Source organism: Phoxinus phoxinus (assembly GCF_949152265.1).
Source record: "Phoxinus phoxinus genome assembly, chromosome: 7".
In the NCBI taxonomy this organism is placed as follows: domain Eukaryota; kingdom Metazoa; phylum Chordata; class Actinopteri; order Cypriniformes; family Leuciscidae; genus Phoxinus; species Phoxinus phoxinus.
In genome coordinates this window covers 10,947,122-10,966,398 of record NC_136882.1, presented here as the reverse complement: position 1 = coordinate 10,966,398, position 19,277 = coordinate 10,947,122, and the positions used below count along the sequence as shown (strand labels likewise).

Sequence of the window (19,277 nt, the reverse complement as noted above, 5' to 3'; positions counted from 1 at the left end):
TGCTATTGTCCATGTTGTTTTCAAAACGCTCAAGGCTACGCTAAATGCTTAAGTCATGCTGCATTAAGGCTAAGCTAAATGCTATCGTCCATGTGGCTTAACCCTTTGTGTCTCCGGCCCACCGGTAGGCCCAAAGCTACAGTGAAAACATTAATAGCCTATACCGAACCTAAACTAATCTTGACAAAATCTATATTACATTTGAAAGCTTAAACTTTAACACAGATGAGATTGAAAAGCATGCAATAATTCTGTTAATTTTCCAAATTTGAAATTGTATGAACACATTGTGCTCATAGAACACAATTTAGTCGTTTGTACAACAATGTGCATAGGCTAAATTTAAGTTTATTCTTTAAACACGGGATTGCTTTACTGTAAGTGTACTTGAAAACACTTAGGTAAAGGCTGTAGATATCCTCTATCTAGGTCATGTGTCCTGTGTTGAACTGAATTAAACACGTGTATCTATGTTGAATTTGTTTGTTTCCTCGGTGGAAAGAAAAACTCCACGCGAGGGAACATAGAATTGCCATGTGGCTATAGTGTGATTCACAATGAATTTGAAAATCAAAAACAGCGAACACGCATCTTATTAATCCTGAAACAACAAAACTCTCATATTCAAAGTTCCAGAGAACGTCGCGCATTAGGGTTCAGTAACTCTGAATCTTGAACAAAATTTATGCATTATTACGTTTGAATTAATTCTAAATGACTCCGAGATTGTTTTTCCCAAATAAGATTGACGGATTCGTATATTTCCACAATTCTGCGACCAGATCAGCAACGGGCTGAGACCTGGCATCATTGCAAGTATACTTGAATGCAGGAGCGGGTTAATTTCCGTTTAGAAAGAGCAAAAGCTATTTGATCAATCTAAATTTGGGTACGCTCATACCTCTGTTCTTAGTTTAATGTTACTTTAGATAATTGTCTACTAAAGTAAATGATTGGATTAAGTTCCTGAGGGGGCATTCAAGGAGGTTATGAAAAAGTATCTTTTATTGTGTACGTGTGAATTACGGCAAATCTTAGATATATAACCAATTACCTCTGATTGATGACCAGGACTGGCGAGTTTGTGTCGAGAGACCTGCGAAAGACCAGGACCTCTAAGTGATATAGTCTCCTAAATCTAAGCGGATAAAATATTATTAAAGAGTCAAAAGAGAATAATTAAACATTAAAATGATAATTTTACCTACACGTAGTCTTTAAAGAGACTAAAAATGAAAGAATAGGCATTTGAAATCTAAAAAGAGAAACAGCGAACGCGCATCTCATTAATTCTATAACGAAAAACCCTTTCCATCATTGTGAAATTAAGCGAATATAAATTGGAACAAGGATAATGATCATGTCCTGTTTGAACTATGGGCCGAAAAGGTCGAGCCTACACTGTGCAAACTCAGTAGAAAAGGTCTTAACATAGACACTATTGACAATGAAATTTTCACTTGGTGGAAAACAGTGGGTAGTAAGCAGAAGAAATCAAAACATGGTGAGATAATTGAGGCTTTAAACTTCATAAGTTATAAACAGCTACATAAGTCAACCAAATTTCTATCTTCGCTTATGGAGGTTAAATGTGAAGAAGTGCATTCTAAAAATGCGGAGGCACAAATGTCAGAGGCAAAGATTCAAGATCTTCAAACACAGCTAGATAGATTACTATCTAAACAGTTAGCCCTGACTAAAAAGTGTAAAAATCACAAAGACACCATTGCAGATCTTAAGGCTAAGCTAAATGCTAAAAAGTCCAAGTCTCCCATAACGCTCAACAGCGATGGGACAAAAAATGTGCATTTCTTAGATGAGGCAGCCTGCTCTAACAATCGTGTATCTTTTCAGACAGATGAAGCATGTGATCAAATTTTGAAAAGAGTGCCTGTTTCAGCCCTTAAGGTGATACGGCACCCAAACGGCACAGAGTCAAGCATCCGACGTCCTTTAACGGTAACTGAATGTAACTTGTTTAAAGTAGAGATCGGACCATTCCCTTTGAAAGGGCCATTCGAACCCTGGTGGCGACGCATTGTAAGTCTAAAACATGCATTTCAACTCGAACCAAAAGATATTTGGCAAATTGTAATCAGCTCAATTCCAGATGTTTTGATCTACAAGATACCACAGGTTTTGATGACAGGCACCATAGTGCAGTCAATGTGTCAAAATGAGCCTGAGAGTGAAATCTTTAATAGACTCAAACAATGCCTTCGTGATCTGCGTGGTTGTAGTCCTGTTGGATGGGAACTGATTTTCAATCGGAAACAGAATCCTGAAGAATCGTTTGAGACATATGCAGAAAATATGTTTGAACTTTTTGAGGAATATTCTGGAATTGAAAATGTTAACCACAACAATGTAACTCTCCTTGAATTACTGCTTACAAATGCAGGTCCGCGTGTACAGCAATCGCTCACGTATGGTGCTTCTCCAGCTCAAAATACATTTGAAGGTATAGTTAGCCGGGCAATACGAATTGAATCACGAAAACAAATGCATTGTGAGGTAGCTGTGTTAGAATGTCATGAAAATCATCCGTCTGCAGGAGAATCCAGGAAGCCACACTGTGGCAAACTGAGCAGATTCTGTAATTCCTGTCACAAAACAGGCCATACAGAGGAAAAGTGTTGGTCCCTGGACAGAGGCAGACCTCCACCATATTTCAAAAAACGCAGACAACCACACTCCGACACAAACCAGCACTCTGCAGATAACCAAAGCTCAAAATCATCTAAAACGCTCACTGAGCTGACAATGTTGATTACTCAAGGTCTTCAGCTATTAGCGTAATTTGCTAGTCGGGTGGCAGCCCAATAGCAAATGGCTTAATAGTTTAACATCTGAATTCTTTTAAATATAGCGATTGTATTATAACTCGAAATATAATATCATCCTTAAAATTGAATTTCATTTGTGGGCTCCCCAGTGCCAAACCGGAGGGGGTATATCTTTATTTTTGCCTTTACCACTGCAAACACGACTAGAAGTGTGGCACAGGTAACAGCCAAATACAATTTAATCTGATCAGAGAAGTACATTTACGAGGAGGGTGTGAAATGCTAAACAGCAGATGGGTACCACAGTTTCTTGCAGGTCAAAAAAAAAATATATATATCTGCACTAACCGAATGTGTGAATGACACCATAAAACAGGCAACACCGATCCAGGTGAACAAATTTCTGCCCACAGATCTGATTGTAATGAGAGCAACTTACAATGACAATATGAGTGATAAAACTCAGATGAATCCAGAAGATCTCCCCAGCAGAACTGGGATCTCTAATGCTCATGACACAAGCAGACTGTGAAGACTGAACTCCAAGAGCAGCCTTAGGTGTCACACTGCGCTGAAACAACAGCAACAATTAAGACCTGGTCAATGAAACTCGGTTTCATGTGAAAACAGGAATTAAAAATTTGAAACTGTTGAAAATATCTGAATTAACTGTGGTTCTCTGCATTTGTTTCTGTCTCAGGTTTTAACACTGAAATTCCTAGGAGGATGGACGCCAGGACGGGCCGGACTCCACCTGCACTGAAGCAGGACGAGATTGTTAGAACATAACCTGAGACTCGGGAGATGGGTGAAAAGACAACTCGAGGCCACTCACACATCACAGTAACACACTACTGCATAACTATGGCCTCCCAGTTAGAACTGGATCTAAATTTACAACACAATTGTCATATTTGATTCCACCCATCTCCTATAGGCATGAACACTGAACGCACACCTCCATTACCGCTGAACACTACACATAGGAAGATAAAGATGGCATAGAGCCCAAAAGTGACACTTCACTAATGATCTATTGTCCATCATCACACTGAACAGATTCAGACAGCTTCACACACATAGGATGGCAAAGCTGATCCCATGATGACAGTACACATTACCAACTCATGGGAAAACACTGTAACGTACACATGAATGGCTACAGTCACAAATTGATAATACAAATTCTAAAGCAAAGACAGACCTGCTATTAAAATTCAAAAATGTTTAACTGATTGTTATTGGTGTGGTTGGAAAATCATAGGGCCCATGATTTCTCAACAATGCCTCTAATAACAGACACATTATAAAAACAAACTAGATCTGAAGTGTGAACGCTTCAATCAATTACAAAAAATTACAATTCAACCCTGTCATCGACTGTGACTTAGTCAGCAATACACACACACACACACACAATTCAACCCTGTCATCGACTGTGACTTAGTCAGCAACACACACACACCCCAAAACACACACACCCCAAAACACACACACACCCACACACACACACCCCAAAACACACACGCACAAACACACACACACACACACACACACAAACACCAAACTGTTATATGACACACACACAAACAAACAAACACACACACACACACTGTTACAAGGAATGAACGATCTTCATTCTTGTATTATGCCAAAGTCACTTCTTAAATCTGCATAGGTGGCTTACATTGGAAGATTACTGAACAAACAATGATTATTATATATGTATTTCTTCATGATTTTTGATTGAACATTATTATTGATATTACATGAAATATTGTTGCATATGCCTTGCATATTTGTACTTTGACCATTTGACCTACAACAATGTTTTTGGACATTGATTAAATTGAATCTCTGCGTTTGGGTTACACTAAATATTCTACAGAAACTCTACATGAAATGAGGTTATAAACCAGCATTGTTGTTTTGTTGTGATGAAATTTATTTGAGTGTATTTTGAAATAGTGTAAGAACTTGTTGATCTTCTTTTGTCCTCCCTTGACCGTGTTTTTAAATACATCAATTTAAGGGCGTTTTGCCAGAGACCGACTTGAATCTGACCATATCAATCCTTTGACCAATGACAGATGCCATGTGTCTACTTTTGCTGTTTGTTGTATTGGATGCTTTTTAAATCACAGGATCAGAAAGAGACAGCTGCCAGATCGCTGTCCCACTCGTTTGCTCCCAGATTCCTGTTCTTGTGTGACGAGTGTGTGACGGATGAATTGCACATCTATGAACGGTGAAAGACCATTTGATGGAGCCTCCTCATGCAGCAGCCCTGCATGGCGAACAAAGACTGAACACTGACAAACTGTTATTGCTACAAAGCCTGGACGAAAAGTCTGAAGATGCAACTGCACACAACCGAAAGCGTGTCTCTCTGGATTGTGCCACCTTTGAATTCCATCTGTATTGCCAATGGTGCCAAGCGGCGGACTGTAAGGTTGGAAATAATCCAAGATTATTTCAATGCAACAAAGACACTGCTTTTCATTAAGACATTTCCAGCACAGTGGGGATATGGGCCTGTGGGCCGGAGGTTTGGGACAATGGGGAAAATTGTGATGCTCTGATTGGTCAGTTTGAATATCTCACACCTAGGTGTTAAAATCACACGGTCGGGGAAGTGACAAAACAGGATGTAACGGTTGTTCTGTCTCTTCTTTTTGGATACTGAGCTGGTGTGGAGAGGGTCTCCCTCTCTCTCTCTCTTTCTCTCTCTCTTTCTTTCTTTCTTTCTTTCTTTCTCTCTCTCTCTCTCTCTCTCTTTATATTTCTCTCTCTCAGGTAACATTTTACATTATGCTGGGTAGTACAAATGGTTTAAATTCTCATTACATCATGTTATAACTATTTAAGTGTAAACATAACCTTATTGCACATTGAACTTTTATTTAATTCATGGAGTCAGATTAAAACGAGATAATTGCAAATGAGAACCTGTGTCTTATTTAACCAAAATTCCTTTAAAACGCTGGAAAGACTAGAACACGCGTTTCCTTACCGGCTGTTTGGAGACCGGAAGTTGGGCCAAATAGCCGGCGCTTTTACATCACTGACTGCAATGTTTGGGTCTACTTACTTGTGCGAATCAACCTTTTCACATATGAAATTTATCAAATCCAAATACCGCTCCACCCTGACCGACGATCATTTGGAGACTGGCTATCAGTAGCTATTGCCCGCACTATGCATCCCTGGTGGACTCCATCCAATGCAAGTCATCATCTGAATAAGGTACTGACCACTGATGTGAACATGCCATGTGTATGCAAGAAAATGACTACATGCAACTTCATTGTCTGAAAGTTTCAATGTTTGAACAGTGAATTGTAGTGTGATATAGTGTGTAATGTAGGCCAAATGCCACTGTATACTGTATGTATGTATGTTAAAAGAAAATCCTAGTGTTAAAAATAAGTTACATTTCAATGTGTGTGTGTGTGTGTGTGTGTGTGTGTGTGTGTGTGTGTGTGTGTGTGTGTGTGTGTGTGCGCGTGTGCGTGTGCGTGCGTGTCTGTGCTACCTGAATGGGTAAAGTTGCATTCCAATGTGTGGATTTTGATGTACTGTAAATGCACTGAATTGTATGGGAAATGTAATGTAAGTGCCACTGTGTATGAAATCACATGTTGATTAGCTTCTATTGTGGACTATGCTACTGTTGTTCACTTGTTACTGTATTTTTAGTGTTGGTAGGGAAATTAAACTCAATCATAAATTAATAATGATTTAAGTGTGAAACATTAAAGCAAAATAGCAGCCAATATGACACTGTATGTTAGTTTCGATACATTAAAAAAGACACGTAATGTAATGCGAGTAGTAGATCATTCTGACCCAGTCACTTAAAAGGTAGATCACCATTCAGAAAAGCATGGGCACCCCTGCTCTAAAGTGACGTAAAAGTTGCATGAATTCCGATATGACTGTTCAGATTGCGGTCGCATTGCAAAACATCCGACCTGTATCGGATTTAGTAGCATATATGGAAGTGGCACAAATCGGATTTGAAAAGATCAGATTCCATGTGGTTTGTGCTGTTCACACTGTCATGAGACAAACAGATCTGAGTCCCATAAAAACGGATCTGGGCCACATTTGTATTGAAGCCATATCACATGAACAAAAACACAAAACATATCCCTGATACTCATCTTGCTACAAACAACATTTTTGAAACTTTTTAATCTGGGTTTTGACCCTTACATTGCACCGAGATTGCAGTAATTAAAGTTACCAATGATCTGCTAATTGATGCTGATTCTGGTCAATTGACTGTCCTTGCTTGATCTCAGGGACGCTTTTGACACTACAGTATCTCTAAACACATTCTTCTGTCTTCTCTCCATTTGTATCTCTGGCACTGCTGAATATTGAATTCAAAAAGGCATAGAAAAATGATTAATGCATTCTACGGAGCCCCTATAAGGGACAAGGCAAGGCTTGCTGCGGTAGTCGGTTACATTACTTTACTTGCCCACCACAGCACCGCCCCTAATGTGAGTTGGACAATGGACGCTACATTTATAAACTGAACGTTTCTGCTCTGCTCCATACAGCAAGAGCTGCAGACTCACAGCATAGTGTAGCAGAAGTCAGATTTCACTTATCATGTGAAAAAAGTACGGAGAGATGACTGGCAGGATGATGGCAGAGGATTTGGTGTGCAACAGTTTCTGAGCGTTATTGACAAATATGTTATCTTGTAAAATATGTGGTCAGTACTGCCGCTCCCTATACGCAGAGTATATGTTAATTCAACGGCGAAAGTGAAAAGCGAGCATGCATTCAAATGCAATTTCAATACTCCATATATTGATAGTGGCTCCCTGATGCCCGCAAATTATATATTATATAATATATATAATTATTTCCTTTCTGAATGCATATATATAAAATAATTTTCCTTTCTGAATGCGGTATTCAGCTTCGGGCACATCCCTACTCCAGTACATTCAAAACTCTGCTGCAAAGGTTCACACCTTTTCCAAAAAGTCTTCTCAAATCACCCCAGTTCTCAATAACCTATGTGGTTGCCTGTTTCCAACCAAAACCAAAATAAAATCCCCTTTACCACTTTTAAAGCTCTCCACTGCCTTGCTCCACTAATATATATCTGATTTCCTTCACCCCTACTCTTAGCTTTACTTGCTTAGGTCCTCCACTAAGGGTTCTCTTGCCACTTTAAAGTCCATTCTATGGATGCTTACTTCTGCCTCAGAGGAAAATAAATAAATAAAACAACATAAATAATAATAATAACAGAATAAAATTGTAATTGCAACATTATTTTTGTAATTGTGAATTTACATTTCAAAATATTACTTTATATCTCACTATTTTACTTCAAATTTACCAATGTGATTTTAACTGTGACTTGATGTCTCATAATAATTATTCTCAAAATTGTCTTTTGTTTGCAAATTCTTTCTCTCTACATCTCACGGCCCGTGTAATACTTCACAATTCAGTTTTCAGACTATACAATGCAAATGCAAATGCAAAAATGAAAAATTGAAACCAGACATTAATTTTTCTCGTTTTTCCAGTTACTGTCATGAGTAAGGTTTGACTCTCTCTCTCTCTTCCCACCCTATTCCTTCCCACCTGTTTGCTATCACTATTATCACGCTCTCTGATTGAGACCGCACCTGTTCCTCCTTGTGTTCGTCTCTCGTGCTATTTAGCTGCCTGTTTTTGGCCTCTTTGCCAGATTATTGTTGAATGCTTCTCGCTCATGTTCACATCTCTCGTCTGCTCTACACCTTTTCTAAAGGCCGTTTGCCTTGTCTGGTCGGCTCGGTATTGTCGTGTTGGTCTCACCTGTTTTGCATCCTCCTGCACCTGAGTTATTCGTCTGGACGCTTTCTGTGGTGCTGAATGTATTGACCAGAGTTGGTTCGCTCATCACTGTCTTCCCGCTGCGAGCACAAGATGCCTGCCTATAACTGAAGACCTTTTCTTTTGTTTTATACCTGCTTTGCTCCAGATCTGCATCACCTTTTTCCCTGTGATTGGCAGTCTGCCTTAGTTCCTTTGTGACTGAATAAACATTACTGATCTGCTCCTTCGCGTTTGGGTTCTCTCTCCGATCTGTGAGAATAATCTGGCCAACATGGACCCAGAAAGGGAGACGTCTTTCCACAATGCTGTTGAAATGCAGGGAGCTCTGCTGAGCAAGCATGAGGAGGAACTCTCTGTCACTAAGCAATCTGTAGAGAGTCTGGCAGTCCAGGTTACCGATGTCACATCTCAGCTTCATCATCTTCGACTGGGGCAGTCAGCGGTGGACGCGTCTCGTAATTCCCCAGAGCCCCGGATCAATACTCGAGCCCCTGTTACTCAGGTGAGCCCTCTGGGTTTCATGCTTTTTTAACACAATGCGAGGTGGTGCTCTCTCTTCAGCCTATCACATATGCGGAGGAACGTTCCAGAGTTGCCTTCGTTGTCTCTCTCCTCATGGGACGTGATCGTGAATGGGGAACGGCCCTATGGCAGTCTGGATCCGTGTGCTGTCTGCAATTTGCCACCTTTAAGGAGGAGAAAAGGGTGTTTGATCGCCCCGTCTTCGGAAAGGAGGCTTCTCTGCAACTCGCCGCCTTAAGCACTCTGCGACTGACTTTGCTATTGAGTGTTCAGTCGTTCACGGGCCACCTCTCTCCCTCCCCATCGACCATACGACTGTAGTATCGATCTTCGCCCCGGTACGACTCCACCTAGCAGGGAGGTTATATTCTCTACCCGCACCCGAGCACGAAGCACTAGAGAAGTATTTGTCAGAGTCTTTGACCACCAGTACCATTGTCGAGTCTTCCTCTCCCGCCGGGGCAGAGTTCTTTTTCATTTAGAAGAAAGACGGCTCGCTGCGTCCCTGCATTGATTATCGAGGGCTGAACGACATCACCATTAAGAACCGGTATCCTTTACCGTTGATGTCGTCAGCCTTTGAAATCTTGCAGGTAGCTAGAATCTTCACGAAACTGGACCTCCGCAATGCGTACCACTTTAAAGGGCACCTATTATGCAAAATTCACTTTTACATGGTGTTTGAACATAAATGTGTGTTGGCAGTGTGTGTACACAACCACCCTATAAATGATAATATACATATATATATTTTTAATCCCCATAAATCATTAGCCTGGCTAACGCCAGACCCAATTCTCGTTGAGACTTGGGTCTGGGAACCACATGTTAATTTTCTCGTATTTGAGGCGTGGTTTACGAATGCCCGGCGACGTTTATTGGGTGCTAAGAATGTCTATCAAATGCGCCTGTACGTAGCTCATAGCCAATCGTTTCCATTATACCAGATGACTTATGTATAGCGAAAGAAATTAGACAAGGAAGAATACGATGGGTAAGATATTTTTTTGTAAACAATGACGTTCAGCGACTATTGCCGTTTGTGCAAGATAAACATGAGGGTCGAAGGTATATATGGATATAAACAAACTGCTTAGTTGTGTCGCATAGATGTCGTCATCGTCTTGCTGCTCCCTCCCCGTTCTGTGATTGGTTCCCTAGATGAGGTGAAAATCTGGTCCATGGTATCCAGACTGCCTTTTAGTGTGAATAAAATCACGCTGCGCAAAGGCAGTATGGGGAAACCCAGGCTAATAAATCATAAGCACTGTCTCAGAACGAGCTGTTCTCAGAATCAATGCAATGTGACGTAGAATTGCATAAGCCACGCCCACAACTGTTGATTGACACTGCAGTTTGAGCATAGACCCCGCCCTAAGTGAGCTGGACACAGTCTGCCATTGTTTCGACGCTGGAGCAGCTATAGAATGTCTCCAAAAGCGATTGAGGTGTTTTGTTTTTTGGATGTTAGAATAAACATAGCAGTCTTCATTTACTCTCGTTGTTACTCGAGGATTGATCAGTACAACTGCTCTCGTGATCCAGCTTACAGTCTCCGGAGCTACAGGACTAACATTACTGATCACGCAGAAATGAAAGTGAGAGCGAGCACTTTATGACAGCTCGAGCTCATCGAGTCGTTTTACAGATATACTATGGAGACAGATTAGAATCATTAATAATTCACGCAGAAAACCTGATTTACACATGCGTAGACAATTTCACATGCATGAAACCTAATTCACGTACACACAAAAAAAATTCACGTGCGTGGAAAAAATGTTTCCCCACAAAAACCAATTCACATGCGCAAAATAAATTTATATATTCATAAAATACATTTCACAAATGCAAAACACAATTCGTAGATATACAACTGTGTGCAAAAACCTTTGAGTGTTTAAAATGTACGAGTTTATCCCTGAATGTGGACGTGCAATCGTCATTCACGTGTGAATCGCCTCGGATGTGTGTGTGTGTGTTTTTGAGACTTTCCTGGCAGAGCTCTTGACCCACGCGTGTCAGTCGTACTCTTTATCCAATCAGATGCGAGCTTACCATTCAACCAATCATATATGGAATCCCCTGAGAGTGCATTCGAGGAGCACGGTTCTGCGCACCATTTGTGCAATACGGATTAATTAGAACGGAAATGAAGCCTCAATGAAGCTTTCAATCCAGCATGGCGAACGAAGAACGGGTACGAGTTTAGTTTATTTAATAAAAGTCTGAGTATACACGGTTTATCGTTTACTCCAGGGGTGCCCAATCCTGCTCCTGGCGATCGACTGTCCTGCACAGTTCATCTCCAACCCTAATCAAACACACCTGAAGCAACCAATTAAGGTCTTCAGAGCATGTCAGGATCACTTGTAAATTAAAGGCAGGTGTGTTTGATTAGGGTTGGAGATGAACTGTCCAGGACAGTAGTGGGCAGATCGAGGCTTCGTGAAGCAATGAAACAGTTGAACCAAATGTGCCATATTGTGTCGAGGCTTCGAATCAATCCGACACCCGTCTCCACGGCGACACCTAGTGGTCACTTGCAGGTGTTGATCCTGAAATAACCTTGACGAGCCTTAAAAAAAATGTTTTTTTATTTTTTATTATTGTATTTTTCTAATATGTGTCGCTTGGAACCTATAGGCTCATCACTGTGCATAATGTTATTTTGGTCCTGCAAAATGAATATTAATAAAGGAAATCAAGCCACAATGTCTCACTTTTTTAAAGATTTTTATTCAAAAATATTAATTTCTCTGCTGTGGAAGGACTTAGCTTACTTCTTTTTTACAGATAATTTCTCCAGCCTTTGAAAAAATCCTCTCACAAGGGACACTTGTTGCTGGCATGCAAAGACATTTTTTAGCTAGGACATACAAATGAGGAAAGATTACTGCTCTCTCTTTCCAGTAAGTTAGTGGATCATGAGTTCTGGGCATCTATCTATCCAAATCTATCTATCTATCTATGTATCTATCTATATGAATCTATCTATGTATCTAGATATGCATCTATAATCTATCTATGTATTTATATATGTAGGCTATCTATAAACTATCTATAGCCTATATGTATCTATCTATTAATCTAGCTGTCTATATTTATATCTATCTATTGATGTGTCACTATGTAGGCTATACTCTGTCTGTCTCTAGCCTATCAGTCAATGTGTTGTGTAAATTTAAATGTAAGCCTAGCCTATAGCTAACTAATCAAATCGCACTATGTCACTATATCACCAAAAATCCGCTATCTCAAAATCAAACTGTAAACGATAAACCGTGTATACTCAGACTTTTATAAAATAAACTATAAACTCGTACCCGTTCTTCGTTCGCCATGCTGGATTGAAAGCTTCATTGAGGCTTCATTTCCGTTCTAATTAATCCGTATTGCGCAAATGGTGCGCAGAACCGTGCTCCTCGAATGCACTCTCAGGGGATTCCATATATGATTGGTTGAATGGTAAGCTCGCATCTGATTGGCTAAAGAGTACGACTGACCCGCGTGGGTCAAGAGCTCTGCCAGGAAAGTCTCAAAAACACACACACACATCCGAGGCGATTCACACGTGAATGAGGATTGCACGTCCACATTCAGGGATAAACTCGTACATTTTAAACACTCAAAGGTTTTTGCACACAGTTGTATATCTACGAATTGTGTTTTGCATTTGTGAAATGTATTTTATGAATATATAAATTTATTTTGCGCATGTGAATTGGTTTTTGTGGGGAAACATTTTTTCCACACACGTGAATTTTTTTTGTGTGTACGTGAATTAGGTTTCATGCATGTGAAATTGTCTACGCATGTGTGAATCAGATTTTCTGCGTGAATTATTAATGATTCTAATCTGTCTCCATAATATACAGTTTACCAGTTTATAAAGCACCCACTGAAAAGGTGTGTATATATTTGTTTACTGTTAGTTGTAACGAGTGTTTTGTGTACTTCGCTGTGTAACGTTATGTTCCATGATAATGAAAGGGAGAGAGTTTATGGATAAGACTTAATGCGCACTTCTTATACTGTGTTTATTCTTACAGTGATTTTCTGCAGTAAAACTAACGTTTCATCTTTTGTGTGATGTACAATAAACTTAATTGAACTCATCAGTATATTTTGGTCATCATTCAGACGGGGTTAACTACAGCAGGCTTGTATTTATAGTGGAGCAGATGGCATATATAAGTTATAAACGTAATTAAAATAAACATACCTGTTCTATCTTTATTCAGCATATTCTCTAGCTCTCTGGGCATTATTGTCCGACTCGAACACCGTTACTGTGAGTTTCTGTTTTGATATTATCATCTTTCTGTGAAATGAGATTGTCCTGGCTCTGATGCGAGCTGGTTAGGCTCCGCCCCCTGTGCGTGGAACCGCATCTCATTAACTTTTAAAGGAGACGCACTAAAACGGAGCATTTTTCTCAGCCCCCTAAAAATTACAATATAAACATGCTGTAAAAAAAATTCTGCGGGGTATTTTGAGCTAAAACTTCACATACACACTCTGGGGACATCAGAGACTTATTTTATATCTTGTGAAAAGGGGCATAATAGGTGCCCTTTAAATAGGGAGACGAGTGGAAGACTGCGTTTAAGCTGTCAACATTTGGAGGAATGGCGTTTAGCATTGCTGCCCCCAAATTACAGTGGAGAAAATAATTATTTGATCCCCTGCTGATTTTGTAAGTTTGCCCACTTTCAAAGAAATTAAGGGTCAATATTTTTAATGGTAAATGGACTGCATTTATATAGCGCTTTCACAGACGCAATGGCCACCAAAGCGCTTTACATGTTGCCTCACATTCACCCATTCATACACCGACGGCGGTGTCAGCCATGTAAGGTGCCATCCAGCTCGTCGGGAGCAGCTGGGGATAGGTGTCTTGCTCATGGACACACCTCGACACTTGGTCAGGTGGAACTGGGGATTTATGGTAGGTTTATTTTAACGGATAGAGAGAATTTCAACCAAAAAAAATCCAGAAGAAAACACATTATAGTGTATATACGTTATAATTTTATTTGCATTTCAGTGAGTGAAAAAAGTATTTGATCCCCAAGCAAAACATAATTTAGTACTTGGTGGAGAAACCCGTAGTTGGTCACCAGGTTTGCACACAACTCAGGAGGGATTTTGGTCCATTCCTCCATACAGATCCTCTCTAAATCCTTAAGGTTTCTTGGCTGTCGCTTTGCAACTCAAAGTTTCAGCTCCTTCCACAGATGTTCTATAGGATTAAGATCTGGAGACTGTCTATGCCACTCCAAGACTTTAATGTGCTTCTTCTTGAGCCACTCCTTTGTTGCCTTGGCGGTATGTTCTGGGTCATTGTCATGCTGAAAGACCCATCCACGACCAATCTTCAGTGTTCTGGCAGAAGGAAGGAGGTTCTCGTCCAAGATTTTCAGGTGCATGGCCCCATCCATCAGCCCCTCAGTATGGTGAAGTCATCCTGTACCCTTAGCAGAGATACAGCCCCAGAGCATAATGTTTCCACCTCCGTGCTTGACTGTAGGGATGGTGTTCTTGGGGTCATAGTCAGCATTTCTCTTCCTCCAAACAAGACAAGTTGAGTTGATGCCAATCAACTCATCTGACCACAGCACTTTCTCCCAAGCCTTCTCTGAATCATTAGATGTTCATTGGCAAACTTCAGACGGGCTTGTACATGTGCGGGTGCTGCAGGATTTCAATCCATTGCGACATAGTGTGTTACCAATGGTTTGCTTGGTGACTAGTGTCCCAATTGCCTTGAGATCATTAACAAGCTCCGAGGGCGATTGATGGATATTTAGTATTTCTTCCATTTCCGAATAATGGAACCAACAGTTGTCTCCTTCTCACCAAGCTTCTTGCTGATGGTCTTGTAGCCAATTCCAGCCTTGTGCAGGTCTACAATCTTGTCCCTGATGTCAAGTGACAGGACTAATATGTGTTTCACATTGGCACATAACCAATCGGGGAGGCAGAATTCTTGCTGGTTGGTAGGGGATCAAATACTTACTTCTCTCGATCAAATGCTAATCAATTTATAAGCTTTATATAATGTGTTTTTTTCTGGATTTTTTGGTTGTTATTCTGTCTCTATCCATTAAAATAAACCTACAATAAAAAAATATAGACCCTTAATTTATTTGTAAGTGGGCAAACTTATAAAATCATCAGGGGATCAAATAATTATTTTCTCCACTGTATGTAATTCCCTTCCCCAATCCCTCTGGGACATCCATTTATGATTTCAAGAGAGAACTGAAAACCCACAATTTTCTTAAATGCTATTCTTATCTAAAATAAAATAAACACTATTAATTATTATTATTATTATTTTATAGTTTGTTTGAGTACTGACCAGTTCCTGTTGGGTTATATGTGGAAGCAGTCTCTGCAGCATGTCAATGTAAAGCGAGCGCTGGTTCCTCAGACTTGGGGAATACTGGCTCATTATGTGCTGGAAACACTCATGATCTGCTGCAATCCAGCCACAATTCCTGAGAAAAAAAGACACAGTAAAAAACGACCCTTCTCAGATAATACTTCCTAGACTACACAGGTTAATACCCATCTAGGCCACTTTGAATACCGGGTTTTACCGTTCGGGCTGGTAAACGCTCCCGCAGTTTTTCACGCACTTGTAAATGACGTTTTGAGGGATATAATAAATGTCTTAGTGTACTAAGAAGATATTCTCATACTCGCACCAGAAGCACACCCAACACGTTCACCGCGTGTTACAGCGTCTTTTAGAGAATCGTCTCTTCGTCAAAGCCGAGAAATGCGAATTTCATTCTGAGTCTGTGACGTTTCTCGGCTTCGTTATATATAGATTCCGCTAAGGCACAGGCTGTCATTGATTGGCCCGTCCCCGATTCCCGTACGGCCCTCCAGCGTTTTCTGGGGTTCGTAAATTTTTATCGACGGTTTATCCGTAATTTCAATCAGATTGCAGCTCCATTAACCTCCCTCACTTCTGTCAAGTCGCATTTTTTCTGGTCCGACTCCGCTCAGCCCTCCTTCGAACCTCTGAAGAAGTTATTCTCCTCTGCACCCATTCTAGTCACCCCTGATCTTCAGAGACAGTTCATAGTGGAGGTTGACGCTTCAGATGTGGGGTGGGAGCAATTTTGTCACAACGCTCGTCTCTTGATAAGATCCATCCGTGTGTTTTCTACTCTCACCGGCTTTCACCCGCAGAACGAAATTATGATGTGGGATACCGCAAGCTTTTGGGAAATGGCGTCATTGGCTAGAGGGGGCAGCCGTTCTGCTTATTGTCAGGACTGACCACAGAAACCTCGAATAAATTCGTTCTGCTAAGAGGTTGAATTCGAGCCAAGCCCGATGGTCGTTTTTTTTTGGACGGTTTGACTTCACCATTTGTCTCGATTTTTTTTTTTGGTCGATTGGGAGGGCTAAGGTCCCGAGGAGATGGGTGCCGGCCCGGGATGTTCTGGACCGCTCGCTCATCGAGGACTTCCTTCACTCACCTCAGTCCCCTTCCTGGGGAGCGCTCGATAGGGAGGGGGTACTGTCATGAGTAAGGTTTGACTCTCTCTCTCGCTCTTCCCACCCCATTCCTTCCCACCTGTTTGCTATCACTATTAGCGCGCTCTCTGATTGAGACCGCACCTGTTCCTCCGTGTGTTCGTCTAACCTGTGGGCAATAACCAGGAAAATGTCAACTACACAACCATCAGAGCAGTTACCTTCTACATCAAGTGAGGGGCAGAAGAGAGTAGATGGTTCACCTGATATGGCTCAGAATCAAGCAACAAATTTAAATGTGTTTATGTTTCCAATGATAATGGGGACACCTTGGTGTCAAAAATTTAATGGAGATCAAATGGCACAGGGGAATACTTTTCAGGATTGGTATAATATGCAGACATCAACATTCAATATATACCCTTTTTCTGAGGTGCAAAAGGTCTCTGCTGTAATAAGTAATCTTGATGGGGAAGCAAAGAGGGAAGTGTTAGCCTTGCCAACAGCACAGCGTACGACAGCTGATCAGATATTGTCATTCTTGAAAGGTATTTATGGAGATATTGTCCCCCTTGCAACCCTTCGTGCCAAATTTTTTTGGCAGATGAGAATGTTAGGCAGTTTGCTTTGGCACTTCAAGAATTGAGTAATCGGTTGGAGAATAGGGGCGATGGCACTATTTTGGGTAATGTTTTACGTGACCAATTTATTTTGGGACTCTGTGATGCAAGATTGCGTAGGGAACTTTGAGGTATGGTTAGGGCAGCTCCTGATAGTTATTTTGTAGAAGTCAAACAAGAAGCAATTCTACGAGCAGAGGAATTTGGGGAGGTAAGGCAAGCAGTAGCTGCAACAGTACAGTTAAAACCAGCCCCCGATACAACAAAACTGGTAGAGGAGATTAAACAGGAGGTCTTTTTGCAGTTAAAAGGAGAAATAAAGGAAATGGTTGCTGGAATGATTAAGGAAGTTCGTGAAGGAGTACAGCACTTATTGCCAAGTAGTGATAATGCAAGATCTAGGTATGAGTTAAGGAGGGGTCGAAGAAGCTCAGATCAATTTGACCATCAGGGAAGACCTATCTGCCGACGTTGTAAACAAGTTGTGCATATTGAAAGACGTTGTCGGGTTGGAGAGGGAGCACAGGGGCCTTTAAACTTTTAGAACCCACTGTACAGGCCCAATCAGTGGGTACATTGGGTAGTGGCCAATCAGAAAAGAAAGATCATTTAATAGGACAATGTCCAATTGTGGAAGTGGTGATATAGGGGGTTAAAACGCCTTGCTTAATTGATACAGGTTCACAAGTGACTACATTGACCGAAAGCTATTTTAAAAAATATTTTGAGACTAGAGGACCAACAATGTACCCACCAATTCAAAAGTTCAATTTGGTAGCTGCTAATGGGTTAACGATTCCGTATATTGGATATATTGAGGTGGACTTTAATATATGTGGGAAAGTTATACCAAAAAGGGGAGTGTTGATTGTTAAAGACTCAAATGGATCAGTGTACCCAGGACTAATTGGTATGAATGTGATTAAGGAGTGTAGAGATTTCCTGATGACACAGACGGGGTACAGTTGTGTAGGGGCAGAAGGTGAAGTGCAGGTTAAGGTGTGGCATCAGATGTTTTCAGTATGTGAAGATCTGTTAAAGTTGGCTGATGAGTCAGGACAGATAAGTTCAATTTACTGGCCGCAGGGAAGACGAAAGACAATACCAGCACAGTCAGAGGTAGTAATAGAGGAATTTGCACGTTTACGACCTGATAGGAAGGATTATGTTGGTTTAGTAGAACCTTGTCAAGATGTATTGCCGGGTCAGTTATTGGTAGCTAGATCACTGAGCACAGTTTCAAAGGGTGGAGTTATGGTCCGAATTCTAAATCTTTCTACAGCCCCAGTGACTCTTTTTCAGCGCTGTCGAATAGGGCAGATTTTTGATGTTGAGTTGTGTCCAAGTCAGCAAGGAGATGTAGAGTTAAGACCGTTGGATGATGAGCAGTGGAGGTGCAGTATGTAGAACAAGAACAGGATTTTCAGCCGGTGACTGTCCCATTAGACCCACTACAATTTAGTACTGAACAACAAGAGATGATTGCCAAATTGTTATCCAAACATCAGAAGGTCTTCTCAGAACATGAGGAGGATTATGGGTACACTGATAGGGTGCTGCATGTGATACCAGCAGGCGATGCAGCTCCAATTAGAGAACGGTATAACAGGATTCCACCAAAATTGTATCAAAAAGTAAGGGGACTTTTGAGTAACATGCTTGAAAATGGTATTATTAGGGAGAGCTATACCCCCTGGGCAGCGCCTGTAGTGCTTGTCAAAAAGAAGGACGGCACCCTTCGTTTCTGTGTAGACTACAGGAGATTGAATGGTGTTACCCATAAAGATTCGTACCCCCTCCCCAGAATTGAAGAATCATTGGCTTCATTGAAGAAATCTAGAGTTTTTTCAACATTAGATCTATCACATGGGTACTGGCAGGTGGGGGTGCTGATAAGAATAAGACTGCCTTTGTGACCCCTATGGGGTTATATGAATTTATAACCCCATAAACCCCAAACAAATAAAGACAGAGTTGGCCCCAGTTTGCTGGC

At 40.9% G+C, this 19,277-nt stretch overlaps 1 protein-coding gene across 1 annotated transcript in view; it reads right to left on the bottom strand.

Moving 5' to 3' along the window:
• LOC307001442 (coiled-coil domain-containing protein 148-like) overlaps positions 1-19,277 on the bottom strand; it is a 194,289-nt gene that overhangs the window by 27,774 nt on the left and 147,238 nt on the right. Inside the window, exon 9 of the mRNA XM_079617935.1 lies at positions 15,532-15,670. Within this exon, the coding sequence (XP_079474061.1) occupies positions 15,532-15,670 (139 nt within the window). The remainder of the gene's footprint in view (positions 1-15,531; positions 15,671-19,277) is intronic.